This window comes from Talpa europaea (assembly GCF_964194135.1).
Source record: "Talpa europaea genome assembly, chromosome: 2".
In the NCBI taxonomy this organism is placed as follows: Eukaryota; Metazoa; Chordata; class Mammalia; order Eulipotyphla; family Talpidae; genus Talpa; species Talpa europaea.
In genome coordinates, this window is record NC_140068.1 from 67,797,876 (window position 1) to 67,822,786 (window position 24,911).

General features: G+C 38.8%; 1 protein-coding gene across 1 annotated transcript in view; it reads right to left on the reverse strand.

Moving 5' to 3' along the window:
* Nucleotides 1-19,175, reverse strand: part of CD109 (CD109 molecule) — a gene marked incomplete at both ends in the record, with an annotated part of 123,047 nt that extends 103,872 nt beyond the window's left edge. The window contains 2 exons of the mRNA XM_084258676.1: nucleotides 17,564-17,736; nucleotides 19,102-19,175. Coding sequence (XP_084114802.1) covers nucleotides 17,564-17,736; nucleotides 19,102-19,175 — 247 coding nt within the window. The remainder of the gene's footprint in view (nucleotides 1-17,563; nucleotides 17,737-19,101) is intronic.
* Nucleotides 19,176-24,911: the final 5,736 nt, after the last annotated feature.

Genomic DNA, 24,911 nt, shown 5'->3' on the forward strand with positions numbered 1-24,911 from the left:
ACTGGGTCACTACATGCAAAAGAATGAAGCTTGACTGCACCTAACACCATGCACAAAAACCAACTCAAAATGGATTAAAGAACTAGACATAAGACCTGAAACCATAAAATACATAGAAGGAAATATAGGAGAAACACTACATGACATGCACCTCAAAGACATCTTTACAGATACATCACCCAAAGTAGTAATAATGAAGGCAAAGATAAATAGCTGGGACTACATCAAATTAAAGAGCTTCTGCACAGCAAAAGAGACAATAACCAAAACAAAGAGAAACCCCACCAACTGGGAGAACATTTTTGCACACAACACTAATGATAAAGGACTGATCACAAAAATCTACAAAGAGCTGATGAGACTCAACAAAAACAAAGAAAATAATCCAGTCAAAAAATGGGCAGAAGAGCTAAAAACAAACTTCTCTGAAGAGGAAATGCAAATGGCCAACAGGCATATGAAAAAATGTTCAACATCACTTGCAATCAGGGAAATGCAAATCAAAACTACAATGAGATACCATCTCACACCAGTGAGAATGGCACATATTAAAAAAAACTAGCAACAACAAATGTTGGTGAGGTTGTGGAGAAAAAGGAACTCTCCTGCACTGTTGGTGGGAGTGCAAACTGGTCCAACCACTATGGAGAGCTGTGTGGAGATTTCTGGACCTACTAAACATAGAGCTTCCATATGATCCAGCAATTCCACTCCTAGGTATTTACCCAAAGGACACAGAAACATCAATTCCAAAGAGCACCTGAACCCCTATGTTTATAGCAGCACTATTTACAGTAGCTAAGCTTTGGAAACAGCCCAAATGCCCAAAAACAGATGACTGGATCAAGAAGATGTGGTACATATACACCATGGAATATTACTCAGCATTCAAAAAAGATAAACACATGCAATTTGCAGCAACATGGATGGAGCTGGAAGGGATCATGCTCAGCAAAATAGGCCAGAAAGAAAAAGAAAAATACCCGGATGGTGTCACTCATAGCAGGAATCTAGAAAACTTAAATAAGGGACAAGGAAAAAGAAAAACTATAAGAAAGAAAATATCAAAATCAACAAACAACTATGAACCAGAGACACTCTGTGGGGGGTGGGGGGCGGGGAAAGGAGGAATTGGGGTCAAAATAAGGGGGTTGTAATTGTATGGGGAATATAAAAATAAAATTAAAAAAAAAATGGTCAGAAGAACTAAATAGGCACTTCTCCAAAGAAGACATGCAGATGGCCAATGGACACATTAAAAAGTGTTCACCATCACTTATCGTGAGGGAAATGCAAATAATCAAAACTACAATAGATATTACCTCATACCTGTGATATTACCTCACAGCTGTGAGAATGGCCAGTATCACAAAAAAGAAACAGAAACAAGTTCTCTACAAATAGGATGTAGAGAAAAAGAAACTGTCTTACATTGTTGGTGGGAATGTACACTGGTCCAGTTCATATGGAAAGAAGTGTGGCGATCTGGCAAAAGACTAAAAATGGATCTATCATATTGCCCAGTAAATTCACTCCTAAGAACCTGCCCAACACTAATTCGAAAGGAAACCTGCACTCCTATATTTATAACAGCACTATTTACAGTAGCCAAGATAGGGAAACAACTTAAATGCCCCGGGATAGATGAATGGATCAAGAAGATGTGGTATATATACACAATGGAATAATACTCAGCCATCAAAAAAGAGAAAATCATGCCATTTGAGGCAACTTGTATGGAATAGGAAGGGATTATCCTAAGTAAAATAAGCTAGCGGTAGAAAGATAAATATGGATGGTTTCACTTATATGTAGACTTTAGAGAAACCAAACAAAGGATCAGAAAACTTTGAAATGGACCCCTGAAACCTAATTATAGATCGGAAGCACCCAGGAGGGAAGGGAGCTGAGGAAAGGAAGGGAGGAAAGAGGTTTGGTAAGAGCATAATAGACTTTGGTGGAGGACTATAGGTGGTTTGGTCATGGGAGAACTATGGTGAATTTTGTGAAAAAATTAACAAGGATGTAAAATAATCCCAAAAAGAAAAAGCTTTTAGACCAGAGTGAACCCTCACCAGGGTTGTCCAGGTTTCACTGTTATTCTGGCATCCTAATTTAGCATTTGTCCTGAATCTTCTTTTGTTGAGCAAAATATTAATATGTAATGGGTTTAATATGCATAAGAGTTAACTTTGAAATTTCATAATCATGTTTCAGGAATATCTCAGCTTGGGGGAAAAAAAACTTCTATTCATTAAGTTCTCAATGGGACAGGCATTCTATAATGAACTGAAGTGAAATTGAGTCCAGTGGATATTACAGCAATTAAACCTGGTAAAACATTCAAAAGAACCACACATACAATTAAATTTACAAGTTTTTTCTTATAAAAATATTTGTCAAAGGAAGGCATGATAATCTACAAGCCAAAAGACTGACCCTGTGAAATATTTGGGCTAAAATATTTAAGCATTTCAATGTGGAAAAACATTGGAATTAAGAATATCCTCCATATGTAAAATTTGCTCTGATTTTAGCAGGTACTTCAGCACATGTGGCGAGCATTTTCTCCATTAAAAATATTGTAGTCACTATATACTAACAATGAACAAATGGAACTCGAAATTAAAAGCAACACTATTTACATTAGCACAAGAAGGAGGAGAGTGAAGAGGAGAAGCTTCGGGAGAAAGGTACATGGAGCTGTGAGGGAAGAAGGGAACAGCCATCTTGCCAGTCAGAACAACCAAATCAACCCTGGCAATCAATGGGGTCATGAAAATAAGAAGAAAGGCCACAGACTGAGAGAAAATATTTGCAAAAGACATACATGATAAAGGACAGTAATCCAAAGCACACAGAGAACTCTTACAACTCAACAATAAGAAAACAACTTGATTTAAAAATGGGCCAAAGAGGAGCCTTCCTGATGATGTAAGGGTTTAAGTCTCAGCACGATCAAGCTATGAAGTTATCAGCAGCCACTGCAGCATCAGTTCAATCCCTAGCCAGGGAGCTAACCCACATGGTGCAGCAGACCTCTCCTGTCTCCTCTGCTGGTCCCCTCAGCAGTGTATTTCAGTAGCTCTGCCTGTTTTGCTCCCCACTCTGTCTCTGGTGAATCATCTCACCCACCTCCCTCCCCCACACTTCTGGCCTACACCCCAGTTCTTGTACGCTTAAATAAAATAAACCTTTTAAAAAATAAAACAAAATAAATATGGGCCAAAGACCGTAACAAACATCTCACCAAAGAAAATGTATAAATAAGTATATGAAAAAATGCTCCACATCATATGTCTTTGGAGACATGCAAATGAAAACAATAAGATTCCAATAACACCTTTAGAATGTTCAAAAGAGCAAAAATTGACCAGGGTGTAAAGAAATAGAAATCATCATACATTGCTGGTGGGAATGCAAAAATGGAAGAGCTACTTTGAAAGACAAGTTGGCAGTTTCTCACAAAACTAAACATAGTCTGAACATACACTCTTAACAGTAATCACACTCCTTGGTATTTACTCAAAGGAGTTGAAAATTTAAGGCAGCTTTATTCAAAATTGCCAAAACTTTGAAACAAGATGTCCTTCAGTAGGCGAACAAGTAGATAAATAAACCACGGTACATGGAGAAAATGGATTATTAATCAATGTTAAAAAGATAACAGCTGGAAGGACGTGGAGGAACCTTAAATGCACAGTACTAAATGAAAAAAGCCAAGCTGAAAACCTACACATTATAGGCTGCTACTATATGACATTCTGGAAAAGTCAAAACTGTGGAGAAAATAGTGGTTGCCAGTGGGTGAGCAAGAATGGCAAGAAGGAATGAATAGGCAATGCACAGATGACTTTTAGGGCAGTGAAAACAATCTGTATGATATTAAATATAATGGTGGATATATGTCATTATATATATATTCAAATCCAAGTAGTGAACCCCAAGGTCCTATGGGTTCACTAACGTCCTATGGGTTTGAACAGATGTATAATGAATGACATATATTCTACATACTATGGTGATTATGATGTGTCAGTACAGGTTCATCTTTGTTAAAAAAAAAAATGTTCCTTTCTGTTAAGTGATGTTGATTATGGGGAAGGCTATGCATGAATGGAGCAGGAGTAATGTGGGAAATCTGTAAGAAAAATAAAATTATATATATATATATGTATGTGTGCATATATATATATATGAAATGCTACATAGTATGCTTTTAAAATATATAAATATATATTCAGACAACCTGAAACATTCAAATAAATAATGGATTATAATCTACTGAATAAAACAAGAGTCTGAGTTCATGCTGCTGCATAATTAAATAAATGACTAAATGAGGGAGAAGAGCTAATAATTGTAGAAGGGATCATGGAATTAGAAAATTTCACAACTATCATGATAATAATTGATTCTGGCAATAATCATCAGTCCCTGAAGGACTATATCTGGGTTGCGTAGCATAGGTTCCATCATGATGTCCCACATTGGATGCCCACAAGAAGCATCCAACAAACCAGCATGCTCAACTACTGAGAATTATTTATCCTTCATCACTGTAGGATAAATCATCCCAGTTGACTCTTTTGTCCATCAAGTGACTAGAGGAAACAATGTGCTTCCTTTCCACCTTGGCCTGACATAGTCTGCCTCCTACCAAGGGCAAATTTACATAGACTGGGGGGTGGGGGTCCATTGGAACAGAGGGAAAGGAAGGTACTCTATTTGTATCAACATGACACCATATAAGGAGAAAGTAAAAAAACAGCTGCAAGTCTACATTCCAAGTAAATCGAGTAGGTTGATTAACTGGAGGGCAGCATTTTGGCAGTTCCAAACAAGCTACACCAGATCTGAAGTGCAGGAAATCCCATTTCATAGAACTTTTGTTTAATGTAGCTCTTAATCAGGTCAAATCTGTCAGGGTTTTTCTCACTAGAAAGAAACTGGAGGAAGAATGACTACATTCTGGATTCCATGACTACATGTCTGGATTCCACTGCTCTGATATGTGACTATGTCTATACAAAGACCCAGGAAAGACAAAGAGCCAGAAATAGAAGCTCTGCCTGAAAGCCCAAGTGTGAGACTAGAGATCACCCATCCACCCACCCCTAATTCTTGCTGGATTCAGGAGCGACTTGGAGATCTGTAGAGATCCAATTTAAGGGCCACTCACTGCTCTCCTGTGTCCTCCTTATACGGTTCATTATAAGTACTCTATTTTTATAGCATCTGCCTTCTAAATTTATAAAGGCAGCTTGAAAGTTCCTAGGTATTTATTATTAAGTGAAAGTCCTAACATTCTAGTAATAATTTATACTAAATAATTTACTCCAAAACATAAAATTGGGGGCAGGGTGGTGGGAGTGCAGATGAGGAATAGTGATCTCTTTCTCTGTTGTTGCTAGGTTGAGAATTAAATAGACAGTATTTGCAAATTGTTGTGAACATTTCTTTTCCCTTTTGGCAAGAGTCTGCCCAGACTTAGGAATTAGTCACCACCACTTGAAACACCCCATGCCACTCCTAAATCATGGACTAAAGACAGACTTTGCTCTGAAAAGTTATTGTGGATAATGTTGTAAACCTCTGATCATTTTTGTGTATAAACAGAAAAAGTCAATCTTAAAATCTCTCAGCTGCTTTCTCCTTCCCCTGCCACTGAAGCGATTCAAAAGAAACCTTGTTTTGAGACTTCACACTTGGCACAGGCCAGAGAGCTGACCATTTGATTTACAAATAGAGTCAAAGCTATTTTTAAATTGTGAAATGAGCAAAAACTAAGCTTTTCTTTACTTTTTTAACTCACTCTATAATACCATGTGCTGACTCTTCTGACATCTGTGCTTACCAAATAACTGGACAAACGCTAAAGGAAAGGAGTAGTGTGTAATTGCAAATCCAATTAGATCCAGAAATACTCTGTGGGGAAAAAGTGGATTTTTTTCCCTATACATACGCTGACTTGATAATTGCTGCTTACATATATTTGGCAGTTTTGAGCCACTCATTAATATACAGTGGTAAACTGCAGTATATCACTTTTTTAGCTAAAAATTTTTACCTCTTTATCAAGTTTTTAAATATGCTTTCATTACACAACATCTTCTTTGACCCCAGACAGAGAAAGAAATGGGGCTTTCCACCATAAATCTGTGGAAGACAAATCCTAAGATATAATGTTTCTGGTTCATAGTTTAATGTGACTTTAAAGCTAAGAAACACTTCAGTGAATTCAATCTATACAAAAAACACAAGTACATCCAACAAAACCAAACACTAAGTTTCCTTATACGTGTCTCTTATTTTTCTCTGCCTCACCTTGCTTACAAATATCTCAATAAATATGAGTTTCACAAATACTCTTTGTGAAAAGCCTTCAGGTTGATGAGCACAAACTTGGTCAAACAAAAACCCACTAAAAGTAAAATAAATAAAATGGTGCAGTATAAACTAAATGTTAGTCTCAGTACCAATGGAAAGCCAACATACAAGTAGGCTTCACTATGCTAAATGTAATGGGATATTTATTGTAAATCAGAGTGAACCAAATTTGTCCCACACCTGTTTTTGTATAGTTCATGAACTAAAATTGGTTTTGAATTTTTAAATAACTGAGGGAAATCAAAAGAATATTCTATTACATGTGAAATTTTTACAAACCCCAAATTCAGGGTCTATAGGTGAAATTCCATTGGGACACAATCATACCCATTTGCTATGGCTGCTTTCTCACTGCAAACACAAAGTCAAGTAGCTACAACAGAGGCGCAAAGGTCAGCAAAACCTACAGTGTCTACCATCTGGCCATTTACTGACACCTGGTGCACTGTTTTAGGGATAAATAGTAAGGGTGAAAGACAATTCAAATCAAAATCAGACAACCATCAACAGAGGTACCTGGCCTCACTCCACAGTCTTATGTTCTGGGGAGAGGAGGCATCAGTACTAATATCGGATACTGGCAAGTACCAGGTATAATACAGCTGACATTCTGAGAGTCTTCAATATGCCAGAATGGAGTCTGTAGAACCACAATGAAATTGTGCTCTGAAGTAGGGACATTGTGGCCATTACACAAATGAAGAAACTAATACTAGATGAAATGAAGGGACTTGCCCAAGGCCACTAGGTAGTAAAAGGTAATGTTAAGGGTTCCTATGCAATGGTAGACCCAGGTAATACATTTACTCTCTATTTCAGTAAACCCAGACATGACCTGAAACCATCAACACAGCACTAAAAGCAGCCTCTACCATCAACTCAAGTTGGCACATGAAATGAAATCTGCTGTTTCCCTACGAGGAGCACAGGGACAAGAACTGTGTGTGGTTACCAATTTACACCACCCAGTATTGTACCATATATAATTTGGTACCAAATAAATATTTGGAATTCTTAAAATAGCAAATTCTCTCTCTTACTGTATTCCTGAGAAGATTTAACACATATTTCAGTGAAATTTAAATTTACACTACTAAATCATTTCTGTTGGCTACATTTTTACAAATGTTGATTCCTAATATTGCCCTTCCCAAAGGAAGCTACCAGAAGCTCTTAGAATAATTTCCTCCCAGATTATTTTGAAGCTCTTTACCACTCTGGTTTTCACATTTTAATTCCTGATTCATTTCTTCAGAACTAACAACCCACAAACCTGTCTGCTACCTCCCAACTAGACGCCATCCACCAAATCTTCTTTTGCCCATTTCACCTTGATCCTTGGTGAGGGAAGGAAGTCAAGCCATGGAATTTTCCTAAGGAAATGAAGAGTAGAAGAGGCAGAGCAAGACTAGGACTGGCTGTAATTCCTTCTCCTCAAGTTTCGTCATTGCACCTTTGGTGTGACAGTCATCTTAGCGCAGGCCAAGTGATGGGGAGTTACAATTCCACTTCTTGTGCTTATAGAGGTTTTTTCCCCCCTAAGATTTTTTCCTCTTACAAGTCACTGTATCATTGTTATTTTCCCAATTTAAAAAAAATTAGTGTTAGCCTGAGACCAAATAATTTCTTTTTAGCATAACAAACATGAATAACTCTATCATATCCCCTCAAGCTTCATGTGAGACACACTAACACCATCAATGGCCCCATTCTCTCTCCACTCAAATAAAAGTCTCAGCCAGTGCATTTCAATATGCACAATGAGGCAGGGACCCAAGATAGGGAACCACTAGACGGCATCTCCAATTCCATTTCTCTTTCCAATGTGACACTACTTTTAACATTTATCTCCACTTCCATTAAGAGATGACTAGATATTTACCATTTAGAGACAGGAAGAAAACTATGGCAGTTTTTCCAAAACCAGAGTTCAAATTTGTTCTTTATCTCAAGTTCATACCTCAGAATATCTTTTACCTTATTCATTCTCTTCTATTTCTTGCTCACATCAAAGAAAAATCACAAATTTTTTTTAAGGATAATCCATTTGCCTGTGCTCCAGATCACACCTCTTCTTATTCATGACATATCCATCTCTGCCCTTTGCAGCAATCATATTTGCCTCTTCACTGTGCACTTTTCAGAAATCATCCACCTCTCTTTTCAGCTGTCAAGTTTCTTCAAGAAGTGGTCTACATTTTCTGATTATATTTTCTCTTCACTTAATTATTACTGAAAAGTTGGCTTTTGTACCCAACAGTCAGTCCACTTAAAACCATTCACTTGAGGGTCTCTAATGCCTTTTTGCTGGACTCATAACTTCTCTGACCTTCTGGGATATTTGGTACTACTACATCCTTCCTTCTTAAACTACAAAACACTGTTAAAAAGAAACAGAAGAATACACAAAGAAGTAGGAAGATACTTGGTACTCATGAATTGGAAGAATTAACACTGTTAAATGTCATCTTACCCAAAGCAATATACACATTCAATGCAAGCCTGATCAAGGCGCCAATGACATTCTTCAAAGAAATAGAACAAACATTACTGATATTCACATAGAAAAACAAAAGACCCCAAATAGCCAAGACAGTACTGAGTAAAAAAGAATAAGAGTGGTGGGATCACAACTTCAAATTGTACTACCAGAGATGGTAATTAAAACAGTATGGCACTGGAACAAAAACAAACACATAGACCAATGGAATAGAAGCAAAAGCTCAGAAATAAACCCATACATTTATGGAGAGTTAATCAGTAACAAAAGAGCCAAGAGTATACACTAAAGAAAGGAGAGTCTTTTCAACAAATGGGGTTGGGAAAAGTGAACAGCTACATACAAAAAAATTACACAAAAATTAACTTGAAATGGATTAGACATGGATATAAGACCCAAAACCATAAAACACATTGAAGAAAATATAGGCAAAACAGTGATATTGGCTCCGGTGATATCTCTGTGGACTCAACTCCAAAGACAAGATAAACAAAATAAATACAGACTATATCAAACTAAAGCACTTCCACACAGTGAAAGAAACTATCTGCAAAACAAAGACACCCAAAAAATGGGAGGAAATATTTGAACATCAAGTATCCAACAAGGGGCTGATACCTAGTATCTACAAGTAACCCGTACAATTCAACAAAAGGAAAACAAATAGCCCAATCAAAAGATGAGCTGAAGAGCAAAACAGACACTTCTCCAAAGAAGACATGCAGATGGCCAACAGGCATTTGAAAAAATATTCACCACCACTTATCTTCAGGGAAGTGCATATCAAACCCACAATGAGCTACCACCTCAAACCTGTGAGAATGGCCCATATCAAAAAGACCAGAAATAACAAGTGTTGACAAGGATGTGGAGAAAAAGGAACACTTGTACACTGTTAGTGGGAATGTAGACTGGTTCAGCCTCTATGGAAAACAACAGGTGGTTTCTCAAAATGTTAAAAATAGGTCTACAATATCAGCTAGCAATACACTTCCAGGCATCTACCCGAAGAATGCAAAAATATTAATTTGATTGGTATATGCACTCCTATGTCATTTGCAGCACTATTTACAATGGCCAAGTTATGGAAACAAATGCCCAAAGACAGAGGAGTGAATTAGAAAAATATGCTGTATATATGTGCAATGGAAAACTACTCAGTTACAAAAAATATGAACTCATAATTTGCGACAACCTGGATGGAACTGGAGAAGTGAGATGTTAAGTGAATTAAGTCAGAAGAAAAAAGATAAATACAAGATGGTGTCACTTCTATGTGGAATATAAACAAAACAAGGAGTCAGATAAAACCAAACCAACAAACTCTAGGTAACTGACTATGGAATCGAGGCTCCAAGTGGCAAAGGGGTAAACACAATGGGGAGAGGGCACAAGGGACTATGGGGAAGGGCTATGAGTATCTTGGTGTAGGGCGCAGTGTTGTGAGGACATGTACCTGAGGTTGGGTGATCCTGTGCTGCTGAATCACATCCAATGTGGTAACAAATATTACCTCAATTTAAAAAACAAAATAAAACAAAACCTTCCTTCTCAGAACTCTTTTGTCCCTTGGCTGCTGAGACATTTCACGACCTTCAGTCTATCCCTGTCTCTGGCTGCTGACTGTCTATCCCTTTCATTGATTTATTTTCCTCCTCCCAAGCTTCTGTCATTGGTCCTGTTCTTTCCATTAGCTCTTTCTCTTGTGCATCTCATGCATTCCCACTAAGACTTCAAATGCCATCTGCCTCTCTGAAAACAATGCTTTAAATACTCTCCCTAATTACAACAAAAAAACCATCTGCTGGACACTTCCCCCTAGATATCTCCCCAAATTTATACCTAAAGCAGAACACAACATCATTTCAGAAAGCACATGCACAGAATCTATCTCCCAATAACTGCCAGCCCAGCCATCAGCTCAGTCCTCCGACACAACTTTCCCTTCTCCAGTATTAGAAATAACGGTTCCCACCAAATGTCAAATGTGTCAGCAGAGGTGAACATTTATGAATGCACATCTGCATAGCTTAGGAGGCAGAAGGTAATAATGCCAAACACAGGGTCACACACAAGAAGCATTATTTACAAAACAATGTTGAATTTTTTTATACAAACAAGAAATAATAACTCTCTGGCCATCTGTACTTTTAATATTACATGTTGTCCTTCTGGAGCCTCAGAAGGTCTGCCAATGACTTCCTCCCTTATTCCCCACCCCACCCCCACTCATTCATATTTAACATACAGCAAATAACAAATAAATAATAAAGTGAAAGGGGAACATCATCAGAGAAACAACTATTATAAGGCCCTCTTAAAAACATAAAGGATCAAAAAGTAACCCTGCCCAAATTCTCATAGGATCTGATTTCTACTTTCACCACAAGCCCTAGTGAGTCACGAGAAAGAACAGTGACTCATTCAGGGTTAGAAGAAAAGCAGCAGATGTTTAACTTAGAGTTTAAAGAATTTGTATGTTTGGGGCCTCCCTGGTGGTGCAAGGGGTGATGCACAGCACTGTGAAGCTACTGGCAGCCTCTGCAGCATGTGCTGGATCCCCAGCCAGCCAGAGAACTACCCACATGGTGTAGCAGACCTCTCCTGTCTCACCCGCTGCTCCCCTCAGCAGTGAATTTCAGTCAGTCTGCCTGTTCTGTTCCCCGCTCTTTCTCTGGTGAATCCTCTCACCCCCACCCCCGCACCTCTGGCCTGAACCCCAGTTCTTGTATGCATAAATAAATATGTTTTTAAAAAATCAGTGTTCACTTTCAACCTCACTCAATCAGTGATTCATAATCAAACCCAATGATGTGTTTCTCCATTGCTTAAAATTAACACCAGCACTCAGGCTGGGGGCTGCATGCTGTGTGAAAGTCAAATGCTAACAGCAGACAGGAAAGGGCCTCTAAAGGGCCTGAATCACATCAGACTTGCAAAGGCATGTTTCTCACTCTCAGGCTTTCCAGTACTCAGGAACAATTCCTAAGATACTAAAAAGCAGTGTTTCTCAACTGAACGCGTCTAATAATCACGTGTGGTGATTGCTTAAAATAGTTTAGATTTCCAGACCTTATTCATGCCTTTAGGGCATGTGTGAATTTGTGTTGGATTTTTTTTTTAAAGATTTATTTGTTTATGCATGCAAGAGCTGGGTTACAGGCCAGAGGTGTGGGGGGTGAGAGGATTCACCAGAGACAGAGTGGGGAACAGAACAGGCAGATTGACCGAAGTACACTGCTGAGGGGAGCAACGGGTGACACAGGAGAGGTCTTCGATTCCCTGGCTGGCTGGGAATCGAACTCAAGCTGCAGTGGCTGCGGATTGCTTCACAGGTTGCGTCCTAAACCTTGCACCACCAGGGAGGCCCCTGAATCTGTGTTTTTAGCTAATAACGCCTGCATACCTTCAGAAACCCAGCAACAGAATTTAGTTTTAGAAAGATCCGAGGCTACCAGCCTCACCCACACCCCAGTGGAACCATTAGTCCATAAAGAGCAACTCCACCTTGACCTGAAATAAGAAACATGCACAAATATGCAGGTAAGCATTTTTAAGCTCCTTACTTTGCCTTATTTCTTTCCATATCAGAAAACATTTGCAAATATATCCGGTGTCTTACCCACAGTTCTCCACGTTAGGAAAGTTTCCTAGAGTTAAATGCTAATAGCATTGGACTATAAACATACAGGCCTGTGACCTGATTCCAGCTCTGCCACCAATAAGCAAGTCACCAAACACTACACCTCAGTTTCCTCAGCCATAAATTAGGTAACTAAACAGCCTTGTCCCTGAGGATTCTTCCAAGTTCAAAATTCTCCGAAGTCTAAGTAAATAAAAAAGAGATCTCACATTGCATTTGTGATTTTTTTTAGATCTGGATTTGATTTCATTATATCTAGGACTAAATTTCCACTAGCAAATATGAAAATGAATTCAGAGGAAGATGACTGATAGAACATAGCATCAACTCCCAAAGTGATAAAATATTTCACACTGTCCCAGGTAATTTCAGCAGAACCAACTTCAAACTCAGGCTTAGTATTTACCTTGTTAACTGAGGAAAAACTACTGTTCTCTCTTAGCCTCAGTTTCCTCACCCCTAAAATAAAAGTGATCATAGGGTTATTGAAGTTAAAGATTATGCATAACGTTTCTGGCTTTATAAGGAAACTCAGTATTTAATTAAATTAAATTCCTTCTCATTCCCCCCTAGTGAGGTACCTTTCACAGAATTCCCAATTCAAGATCATCCCAGCATGTGGTCAATAACTGTCTCTGCCAATGACTGTTGCTGTTCTCTTCTAATAACAACAGCTACAATTTTCATGAATAACTCTTGCATCCTAAGTGCCTTAAGCATGCTGTCTCGTTTAGTCCTCACAATAACATGTAATCATATAAGGCTGATACCCCTATTCTTCAGATGATAAAAATGGTGAGATAATGCCCGCCCACAGCCACACCACCACTACTGGAAAGGCCAACAACACACTCAGGTAACCTGGCCTCGGAGCCCCAACACTTCATGATTACACAACGGCCCTTTATCCTCAGGGACCACCTACCCAATGATCTACAATATATCCCACACAATAGCAACGACATGTGAATGAATAGACCACACCCTTTAAACTCATCCTCACGTAAACAAGTTCAGACTGAGTTCTACTTCCAAAGCTGCTTGTGAAAACCTGTCCTGGGAGACCTGCCCACACACTCCACTAATTAATCTGCTTTCATAAAAACCGTGGGACTGATTTTGATCTACAGGTCATGAAATTTATTCAGGAGCTTTGTTTCCACCCAAATGATGTAGATGGTTTTTTAAGTTTTTCAGTTAATACCTCAAATTCAAGAAATAATGACTTTCCATATTACTAGATCAAGATGGAAAATAAGATACCTCATAGTCAAGGTGAGAAAGACAGAAAGACAATGAAGAACAAAGTATAACTTTAAACTTAAAAAATAAAAGGTAAACATACCATTAACTCAACAAGACTTTAGGACAAAAGGAAAAATCAAGTTCTAGGCAGATTAGAGACATTCAGAGTATGTCTCACTCTGATACACCTCAATGCGGAGATGGAAGTGGGCTTGGCATCATCAATAAATAAACAGTGCTTCCAGACCAGCAGGCACGCACCAAGAGATGGGGGTAAAGGGTCTGTTCCCTATTATTTAAAGCAAATCTTGTTCAGGAAAAACACAGAAAGTTTACAAATAAAAATTCCATGTTTATAAAGCGAAGGAAAAATAAAGCAGAAATAATTTTATAATGGAATTACTATCAAAATAATGCAATTATTCCACATGTCTCCAAAGATGAGATCACTCTCATTTACAAACTAAGAATTCAAATGTTCTTAACTTTTTTTCCCCCTTGATTTGGCACAGAACTCCAGAGCAGCATCACAGTAAGGGAAGAAATAAGAGAAGAGATAAGGGGAGAGACTCTCCACCCAACAATCTAGTCTGACTTGATTTCAAATACGAAGAGCTTTTCCATCTTCTCTTTTCTCATTACTACCTGAACTCTGACTGCTGAAAGTTAGTGTTTATTTAACCAATGCTTTTACACAGAAGAAGAAAAGAATATGAACCTCGTTCCATTCAATATACAAATGATGATAGTAGTGATGGTGATAATAACAAATACACTTCAATATCTGAATGTCACCACTAGAAAAATATTAATATACCTTTGGAGAACTCCACAAAGTTTTGTAGAAACACTTTTTTGGGACAATTATTCACACACAAACACACTTCATAACTGATTCCCAATAAATTTTAAATGACGTATTGAAAAAGTCAATCAATTAACTACAATTAATCAATGCCGCTGGCCTCAAAAGTGGAAATGTACAAAAAATTTCCCTATATGTGTTAAAAAAAAAAAAAACTCTTCCTTAAAAACAAGCATATTGGGCCTCCCTGGTGGCGCAATGAGTTAAGATGCAACCTATGTAGTTAACTGCAGCCACTGCAACATGAGTTCGATCTCCAGCCAGGGAGCTACCCACAAGGTGCAGCAGACCTCTCCTGACTCGTCCGCTGCTCCCCTCAGCAGTGTATTTCGGTCAATCTGCCTGTTCTGTTTCCCTCTGTCTCTGGTGAATCCTCTCATCGCCCCACACCTCTGGCCTGTATCCCAGTTTTTGTATGCATAAATAAATAAATCTTTAAAAAAAAAAAGCATACTTTCTCTACTTTTTAAAAGTATATTCTGTAATCAAAAAGGTTTTTATTATTGTTGACACAATAAGGTAGAAATGCATTCTGGTTATAGTGAAATAATGCCCTGCCCCTGGGATTGCTAAGACCTGAACTGACAGAATTAGTCTCTCAGAACCTGTCCCCTCCTTACCCAGCTCTTCTAGAAGATGAATCTTACTTAAAAACCAAGCTTTCCTTAGAGACCCTCATAAGAAAATGATTAAAGATCCAAATCTAAAATGCATTTGTTTGTATTTATGTGGCAAGGAAAACAGATTAAATCCTAGAAAGAGCCAGACCCCACTGACTGATAAGTCCTCCTTTATCTACATATTGTTACAACTGGAGGAGTCAGATAAAGGAAAGGATGTTGAAGACAGGGAGGGAGAAATGTCTTGATCCTTAAGTCCAAACATTACAGGAAGCATCTGCTCTGAGAACAATGACCCCACAGCCTCTGATAACAGGGTAACATTGTCCTTTGAAAGGAGAGTGCAACCAGCAATGGTATTTTCAATAGAACTGTACGTAAAAGAGTCAAGACAACCCCTAGAAGGAGCAACGTTTTCTCTTCCTTTTCAAAGATCCATTCTGCTCCCAGGATGGGATCATCTGACCCAGTCTTGAGTCATTTTCCCTTCCCAGGGGTATAAGACTGACTCTCTTCCCAGAAGAAAAATCTGAAAATAATGTTAAAAACCAAGCCACAATAATACAAACTCATAGTGTTGGTACTATTTGCAGAAAAGAGAAAGAAGACTCAGAGAAAACTGAAGAAATGACACTATAGAAGAAATCCTAGAGTAAGATTATACAAATATCCAAGCACAACCCAAATATTTATTAAAATCATCCATGTTATTCTGGATCTGTGCATTGTACAGCCACATGAAAATTCTTCATTATTTGTGTTTATTCTTAATAAATTATTTATTATTTGTTCTTACTAATGCATGTGGAATCACCTTAAGTATTGTCTTCTATGACTTAGTATTTTGATATCATAAAATCATGCTTCACTTCATTTTCAAAAATAATATTTCAGTAATATAAGCAAAGGTCTGTCCCTAATATAAAAAGGATATGAAGCTTCCCGCATTTTCATCATCAATATTATTACTTCTTGTAATATCAACAGTTGTTGTTTATTAAATACCTAATTTATGCATTCAACTGATTTTAAATTTGTAACTGATCTGGGAAGTAACTTTTGTTATCCCCATTTTATAGATAAGGACGCTAAGGTCCTCTGCAGTTAAGTAAAATGCCCAATATCAAGTACTAAGACTCAGCTTCATATGTTAAGCAATAATTTATACTTCCTCTCCAGGAAGCAAGGCCTTCCACTTTCCTGACATTACTCATATAAAAGACAAAGTAGCCCAACCCCTGCACACATCTCTTCCTGACTCTTACCCACCCACTCAGTCAGTGGAGAAAGAATAGATAAACTTTGATTTTTATCTCATTTCAGGATGGTGTTCATTTCTCAATGCTGGTAGAGGATAAACATTTATATAATGAACTGTTGTAGAATCCCATCCACCCTACATTATGTGCCCTTAAATGATATTTTAAAAAGATAACACTACAGTACACAATTTCTGACCTCTGACTGAACATCTAAACCTGCTTCTAATTAACAGTGTTTAAAGTTGGGTGGCAAGAGTATAACTGATTTTGGTTTATTTCCTTTCCTTCCAATCTTTATCAGATTCTAATTCCTAAGTACATGTTACTCTTTAACTTTAAAAATAAATCTTTGTTTTAATTAAAAAAAAATTACCACAAAAATTATTTTTCTCTTAGTACTGAAAAAAAAAAAATTCACTGACCCATTTAATCACGGACCAGGTTAAAACCCAACGCTGAAAGAAAATAGATGGATTCTTTTACAAATGGATTCCTCTTTTACCTTAACTTTTGTAATTTTCCTATTACTTTAAAAATTAAGGTATATTCCATAAAACTTTAACTATTATGTAGCTTTTCTTTCCAAGGAGTATTTAGTAAAATCCCCTATATTCAATAAATAAGGTCTTGTGTTAGACTGTTAACTATGCCCATTTCTTCTTCCGGGGTACACATCGGCTTACATTTCCCAGCCTCCCATGACCATCACAGGAGAAGCAGAAGCGATATGCACCACTTCTAGGCCTAACACATAATACCTCCCAGATGAGAAACCTATGTTCTTCCTCTACAGACTTAGAAGCCATGTGTTGATGATGATGATGATAGGAGCCACAAAGTAGAAGGAACCTGGGTCTCTGAATTTCCAACTGGAAGAGAACCCAGAAACACCATTTTGGATATTATCTAAGAATTAAAAGCATATTATGTAAGTCACTGCAAATTTGGGTTTTCTGTTACCCATTGTAACTCAAGGCTTTGCTAACAGATTCCAGTTATAATCGCCAAAGCTTTAAGATTCTATTCTGTATATCTTACCTTTTTCAAAGACTTCTTCTGTTTGCAAAACAGAGGTAGTGAGGTTTGCTGACTTCTTAACCACTTCGGCTTTCACCATGACTTGTGAGGGGCTGTGTTCCAGAAGGTCCACCCCAATAGTCACATTTCCCCCTGGCCTGATGATTCCAGGGGCAGTCACCAGAAACCTGGGCCTAAAGAATCACCAACAAAATTTCTTATCTTTACATCTCCATTATTTTGCAATACTCAAATTTCATAGACAGTGAGATAGAATCTCTATACCATGCCAATTGCAATTGCTCCGATTAATATTGCCCACTGCTCTATTTAACACTGAAATGCTATTGAAACAACAATTCCCATAAATCAGTTTAGTGCAATAATTCATGCACCACTAGAGGAAGGCCTTGTTATTATTTCTATTATATAAACCACAGCTACACAGGATGAGCCTCAGTTTAAGTGTTTTACATGGGGTATGCATAAGTTATTGGCAAACTGCAAGTCTTTAAAACCACTTTAAGGCAGATCTCACCCAGGCAGAGTGATTTTATTCTTGCCCCAAAAATAAAAAAAGGCAAATATGCAACACACTAGGATTTTGCCTGTTTCTTATTCAAGATGTATCCTTCAGTATCTGCCCAAGAAAACATCATATAACAGTACCAGTGATTGAAATATATCATCTGAAATTAAACTACCTGTAGTGAAATTTCCAGGAGTAGCAGAGCATAAAAGTCCTCAAAACTGCACTTCCTTTACTCAGCCTAGGGATGAAGGCTCAAAATCTTTAGGAGTGGGGCTCTTTCTATTATGTGGGTGTCACGTCAGTTATCTTCCTACAATGTCTGCATCTAAACCCAGACTTTAGTCACCTCAGCCACACTTTGCCAGCACCATAGTTGAGACACCGTTTTCAGAGAAAATATATTATCAGATGTCTTTGGGAGAAGAAAACATGTTTGTTATTCGGGAGCAAAAACATTGAGGAAAAAGAGAGGCAACATGGACTTAAAATAAAGGACTCCCTTTAGAAAGCTGACATGGGGGCCTCCCCGGTGGCGCAGAGGATAAGTCTCAGGACTATGTTGCTACTGGCAGCCACAGCAGCACGAGTTCGATCCCCGGCCAGGGAGGTGACCCACACGGAGCATCAGACCTCTCCTGGCTCGCCCGCTGCTCCCCTCAGCAGTGTATTTCACTCAGTCTGCCTGCTCTGTTCCCCCGCTCTGTCTCCCGTGAATCCTCTCACCCCATTCCCCCTCCCACCTCTGGCCTACACCCCAGCTCTTCAATAACTCTTTAAGAAAAGAAACCAGACATGGTCAGAGAGACGCTCCACCTTCAAGGGTGGAGAAAGTCAGCCCCTAAGAGAACCGCGCCGACCCGACAGCCGGTCAAAACTCCAGGCCGGTGCCCAGCTGGGATCTCGCCCGCCGCCCGCCGCCCGCCGCCCGCCGCCCGCCGCCCGCCGCTCGCCGCCCGGACGAACCCATCCCGCCGCGCGCTCCCCGCGCCCGCCCGCCCTCCTCCCGCCACGTGCGCCCGCGTCCTACCCCGGGGCGGCGGCCAGCGGCGCAGTGCACAAGCAGAGGAGGTGGGCAGCGGTGAGCAGCCGTGGGCCCAGCATCTCCGAGGCTTCTGCCGGAGAGACCGTCCGCTGCTAGGGAAATTCGCGGGCACTGCGGGGTGTGGCTTTCCACCTCCCTGACTTTTTTCCCCAGACTCGAGTTTAGCAATCTGAAATGGGCGCGCCCAACAGCGGAGTGAGATCTAAATTGAGATGGCACTTGGTGACTCCACCCCTCCCACCCTCATCGCAATGGCGCTTCTCGCTCTTCTGACAAATATCGCCAAACCAGGGGGGCGAGAAGTGGTTTCTGACTACTGTCAGCCCGACCTGGCCCCGGCAGCCCTGCTCCCCACGGAGAACACGGGACGCCCACTTCCCCAGCCCCGGGTTCCTCGGAGCCGTTTAGCACTCTACCCGCGATGCCCAGAGCGAATAAACAGGCCATCCTTGTGAGGAGAAATTCATAGCAGCTATGAGAAGTGGAAAAAAATCAATCATTGTCCTCCAGACTATGAGTCAGAATTTTAGACAAATGGCAAACACACACACACATACACACAGAGGCCAAAAAGGGGAGCATGTGCTGGGTAGTTGTTTCGTATGTGTTAATGAGCACAGAAGAAAAACATTTTTTCCTCCCTTAAAACAAAAATTGAAGTATATTTTTGCTATTCCAGGAAAAAGTTGTGATTACTCACCTTAAAAAAAAAAAAAAAAAAAGAGGGGGGTAGTAAAGATCTCCAAACGCAAAAGTTAGGCGTTGCTATTTGGCACTCTGAGAAACAATTATCTGCAGAGATGCTTTATGTTTACCGCTGAATCTAAACTCATTTACCATAAAAAGTTTTCACTAGCCGGTGACAGTTGGAGCAATCTGTATACACACAATTAAGAGGGAGGTAGCTCGCCTGCCCCCTGAAGGCCAGTAGCCCCAAGAGCTCAGCAGTTACCCATGTCCCAACTCTTCAACATCCTGGCAGCTCTGCTACTCCTTTTCCAGGCTCTTTGGCACTGCCACTATCCTCTCATGACTCAGGTTTCACCATGACTACACCATAAAAGCAGGGAACTGCCAGAAACTGCTGGAAAACAACACATTCAGTCCCTGAAAACTTAATCTTTTTAGTTCTTGGAGAAAAGTTTGAGATGTTGACGTTTTCATACAGTGCAAAATGCAAGAGGAAAAGAGGTCAGCAAAGGGATGACAAAGCTATGTGCTAAATAAGGGTAAAAGTAGCACCTAGACAAACTGTGGTTTTTGGAATCCAGGAACTTGCTTTCTTCCCTTTCCTGTTCCACCCTTTTTCACCCTGATGAACAGCTTGCAGAGGTCTCTTATGTCCTTACATGTCCTACAGGCAACCTATCTTTAGGGGCCTACTTCCTGTGCAGGCAGGACTTGGTGTAGTGAAAAGTGTCTGAGTGAACACTTTGGTACAGACCCTGTCCCTAACATGACTGTTTCTGCTGTCTGGTCTCCTCAACTCTTATTCAGCGAAGAGGACCAGGGTCAAATGTGGGCAAAATGTCAAGGTCTAAATCAATCTTTCTCATACTCTAGTGTGTATGGAAATCACATTAATACATAGATGCTTGTTCACCAAGTCTGGAATGGGTGCTGAGATTTAGCTTTATTTCAGCATACAGTAGACCACCAAGGACCTACAGGTAGAGACAATTTGGGGGTACTTGGATGAGAAAAGGAAGTGGGGAATGTGAAGTAAATTCTTTTCAAGTTTCATTTCATAAAATGGATCAATAAATTCAAGCTTATTCTAGAAATAGCAAATTTTGTTGTTGACATTGCCATTTTTTTTAACAAAATTTTTATTGAAGAACCATGTACTTACATAATTGTTAATATTCTGGAAGTATAGGATCGTCCCCTTCAGGTGTAGTCTCCATAACACACCCACCACCAAGGTACCATTGGTCTTCTACCATAGTCCATTGTGTCCTCTCCCTACCCTGCTCTTACCCATCCCCTTCCTCTCTGGATGCCTCAGCTCTATGGTGAGTGTTCGAAGATTGGTTTTAAAGTTTGTCTTTGTCTGACACTTTGTTTGGTTTCTCTATGTTTCACATATAAGTGACACCATCTGGTATTTGTCTTACTCCTTCTGGCTTATTTCACTTAGCATAACCCCTTCCAGCTCCAACCAAGTTGCTGCAAATGTCATGAGTTTATCTTTTTTAATCACTGAGTAGTATTCCATATCTTCTTGATCCACTCATCTGTTTAAGGGCACTTAGTTTGTTTCCCTAGCTTGGCTGTTATAGTGCTGCAATAAACATATGCATGCATGTTTCCTTTCAAATTACTATTTTTGTATTCTTTGGGAAGTGAGCAAATTTTAAGGGGAAATCCAAAAGATTATTTGATAATGTTGCATTCTAAGAAGACTTCTAAAAGGATTTGGAAACACCTAGTTATTTTATAAAAGTAAATTTGCAGATTTTAAATTTGTACTATATAGTTGTTGAAAAACTTAACCATACAGAAAGTTAGCTATGTGAATTTTCATAGAAATGAAGCTATTAAATGCCTGGCACAGAGTAGTTACTCAATAAAAATTGCTTAAATGATTAATAAAAAACACGCGCCCTCATGAATACTGAATAGTTCTTTGGCATAAGAACTCCAAGATTTTCCCTTTTCTCTCGTGACCTGTCTTTATGGTGTCATATAATGGGAAAATCAGAATAATGAGACAGATCCCAAAAACATAGTGTTGTTTTTTTTCTAAATAATTAAGAAAAGGGGCCCCCCCTTGTGGCACAAAGGGTAAGACACAGCACTATTCAGCTATCTGCAGCTACTGCAGCACGAGTTCAATCCCCGGCCAGGGAGGTGACCCACATGGTGCAGAAGACCTCTCCTGTCTTGCCCGCTGCTCCCCTCAGCAGTGTATTTCAGTCAATCCACCTGTTCTGCTCCCCACTCTGTCTCTGGTGAATCCTCTTACCACCTGCACCTCTGACCTGTACGCTGGTTCTTATATGCATAAATAAATAAATCTTTTTAAAAAATTAAGGAAAATTGAAAATAGCCTGAGCACTTAACAATAAGAGATTGGGTTAAGTAAATCATGGTATACTGATGTAACAGAATACTGTGAAGTAATTTAAAATGTTATTCTTGAATTGGAGACTACTTAACTGTCTAGGAATAAATAATCATGATATACAATTGAGAGTACCTGTGTTATAAAACAAAATTTAAATGTGATTTGATTTTTATAAAAATAAAGTGAGTTTATATGTACATATCCATTATGGATATATGCACTGAAGAAAGAATTGAAAGATAGTCCCCAAAATGTTATCAGTAACGTTTTGGTGATTTCCTATATCTACCAAGTTTTCTACTTGGTTTATCCTTTAAGAAGACAACAAACACAGTATTATTTTAGTAAGTAGTCTTTAAGAGGGCATGTTAGAAGCCCTTTTGAATAAAATTCACAAATTTTGATACCAAAAATATTATGTATGTTCTCATAAATAACTGACTGATTTTTGGCATAAGAACTCCATGATTTTGGATCATGCTCAGCGAAATAAGCCAGACAGAAAAAGAAAAATACCGGATGGTCTCACTCATAGCAGGAATCTGGAAAACTTAAATAAGGGACCAGGAAAATGAGTAACTATAAGAAAGTAAAAATCAAAATCAATAAAAAACTATGAACAGGAGACACTTTTTGGGGGGTGGGGGGCAGGAGGGGAGGGATTGGGGTCAGAATGGGGAGGTTGCAATTGTATGGGGAATATAAAAATAAAATTTATTATTTAAAAAATATAAAATTAAATTAAATTTAAAAAAATAAAACCAAAAGGACATTAAAAGAAAAAAAAAAAAGAACTCCATGATTTTCCTTTGTCACTTCTGACATGTCTTTATGATGTCATTCAATGTGAAAAACAGAAACCTTATGAAACAGATCCCAAATAATCATTGATGCTGGTGCATCAGTCATTGGCTCTGTGTCTAGTGTGGAACCTAACATTTCTCTTACCCAGGGGAGAAATGCTAGATGTGGGTGAGAAAAGGAAAGACGAGAAAGAAGTCTCTCCTAACCACTTCCAACTTTGATATCATGGGTAAGCTGCAGGAGAAAATAGTCTTTCTTACCCAGAATCACATATGCCCTTGGCCCAGAATTCAGGAAAGCTCAAAGAGGAGATCCTCTCAGAACTGAAAGAGCTATAAGCTCCACTGCCCAACAACCACAAAGTGAGCGAGCAAATCAGCAACAATATAGGTGAGTGGCCCACCTGCCTAACACCTCTGCAGTAACATTCAGAGAGTAAAAAACATGGTTCCTGCTTCACTGCTGCCTTCCAAACAAACACAAAATGTCTCTTGTGGCCAACACCACCTCAGAAGCATACAGGGAAAGATTTTCTAAGATTTAGCTCCATTTTAGGTTAGTTAGAACAATATGAAGCTACCATATTGCCTCAACAACTAGGCATCTGTATATGGCCTTTTTAACTATATTTAACTTCAAAGAAAGGCAACAAAAAAATCACACATCTGCCTAACATGATGCAAATATCCCTCATTCAATCAAAAACTAATCCCCATTCTAAAAGAGTGTACAAAGTCCATTTAACCATCTTTGAATACTGTTTATGCCTATTCTAGCTAAATCATATTCGCTTTTTATATCCTGTTATTTCAGTACTGAAGTATAAGGCTAACTACTTTGAACGTATGTTAGATAGAGAAATGCGAGAGAAAGAATATATATTGTTCAATATCTGTTAAAATATTGGTTAACATATACAGAAATGTATTTATATCCAAACAAGAAACAAAAGCATTCCTTATTTATGCTCCTGGTCACATGGTTGTAAATGATATTTATAATTACCTTCTCCCATGACCTATTCCTCTGCCCTCAGTAAGCACTTAGTCTGGTCATGTTTATTTGTATAGTAGGTGACCAGTTCTTCATTCCTGAAGGATCTAAGCCACTATCATTCCTGTTTGTGTTATATTGGTGTCTTTTATTGACTTTAATCACAGAATCTTGGAAGACTAAAGCAATGTCTTATCTGCTGCATTCCAAAAATACTTCTTAATTGTGTAGTGGCAGTTCCTTGACAATAAGGATCATTTAATCACTCAGTTAATAATGGAAACCCTTCTTTGGTTGTTGATTAACTAACATGAGGAGCTCCATGTGGCAAGTTGGCAATCTCAACTACCAATTAAACTAATCCATTGCAGTGTCCCCTAATGGACACTAAATTCTTGGGAATTTAGACTTCAGACCTCTAAATCCACAGACCTCCATGTTGGAGAAATGGAGAGCAGAAATTTCACTAATGAATCACTAGTGTTAATAGAGAGAAACAGCTCTCAATTCTACCCTTTATTCTTAGATAAATGAAGCTGGGGAAAACATTGAGAGAAATATTATTTACTAATTTACAGCAGTAGGGGCCTCCCTGGTGGCCTGGGGCTTAAGTCACAGTGCTTTCACCACCATGGCCTGAGTTCAATCCCCAGGCAAGGAGCTAACCCACATATGGCAGAGCAGAGCTCACCTGTCTTGCTCAGTGCTCTTCTCAGCAGCGTATTTCAGTAAATCTGCCTGTTCTGCTCCCCACTCTTGTCTCTGGTGAATTTTCTTACCCCCTGCACCTCTGACCCACACCCTAGTTCATTTATGCGTAAATAAATAAATAAATCTTTTAAATATATAATAATAATTTACAGCATTTACCGCATTTAAGTGTCTGTCATTTGATTTTTCCACATTCAATTTTGTAACATTTCAGAAA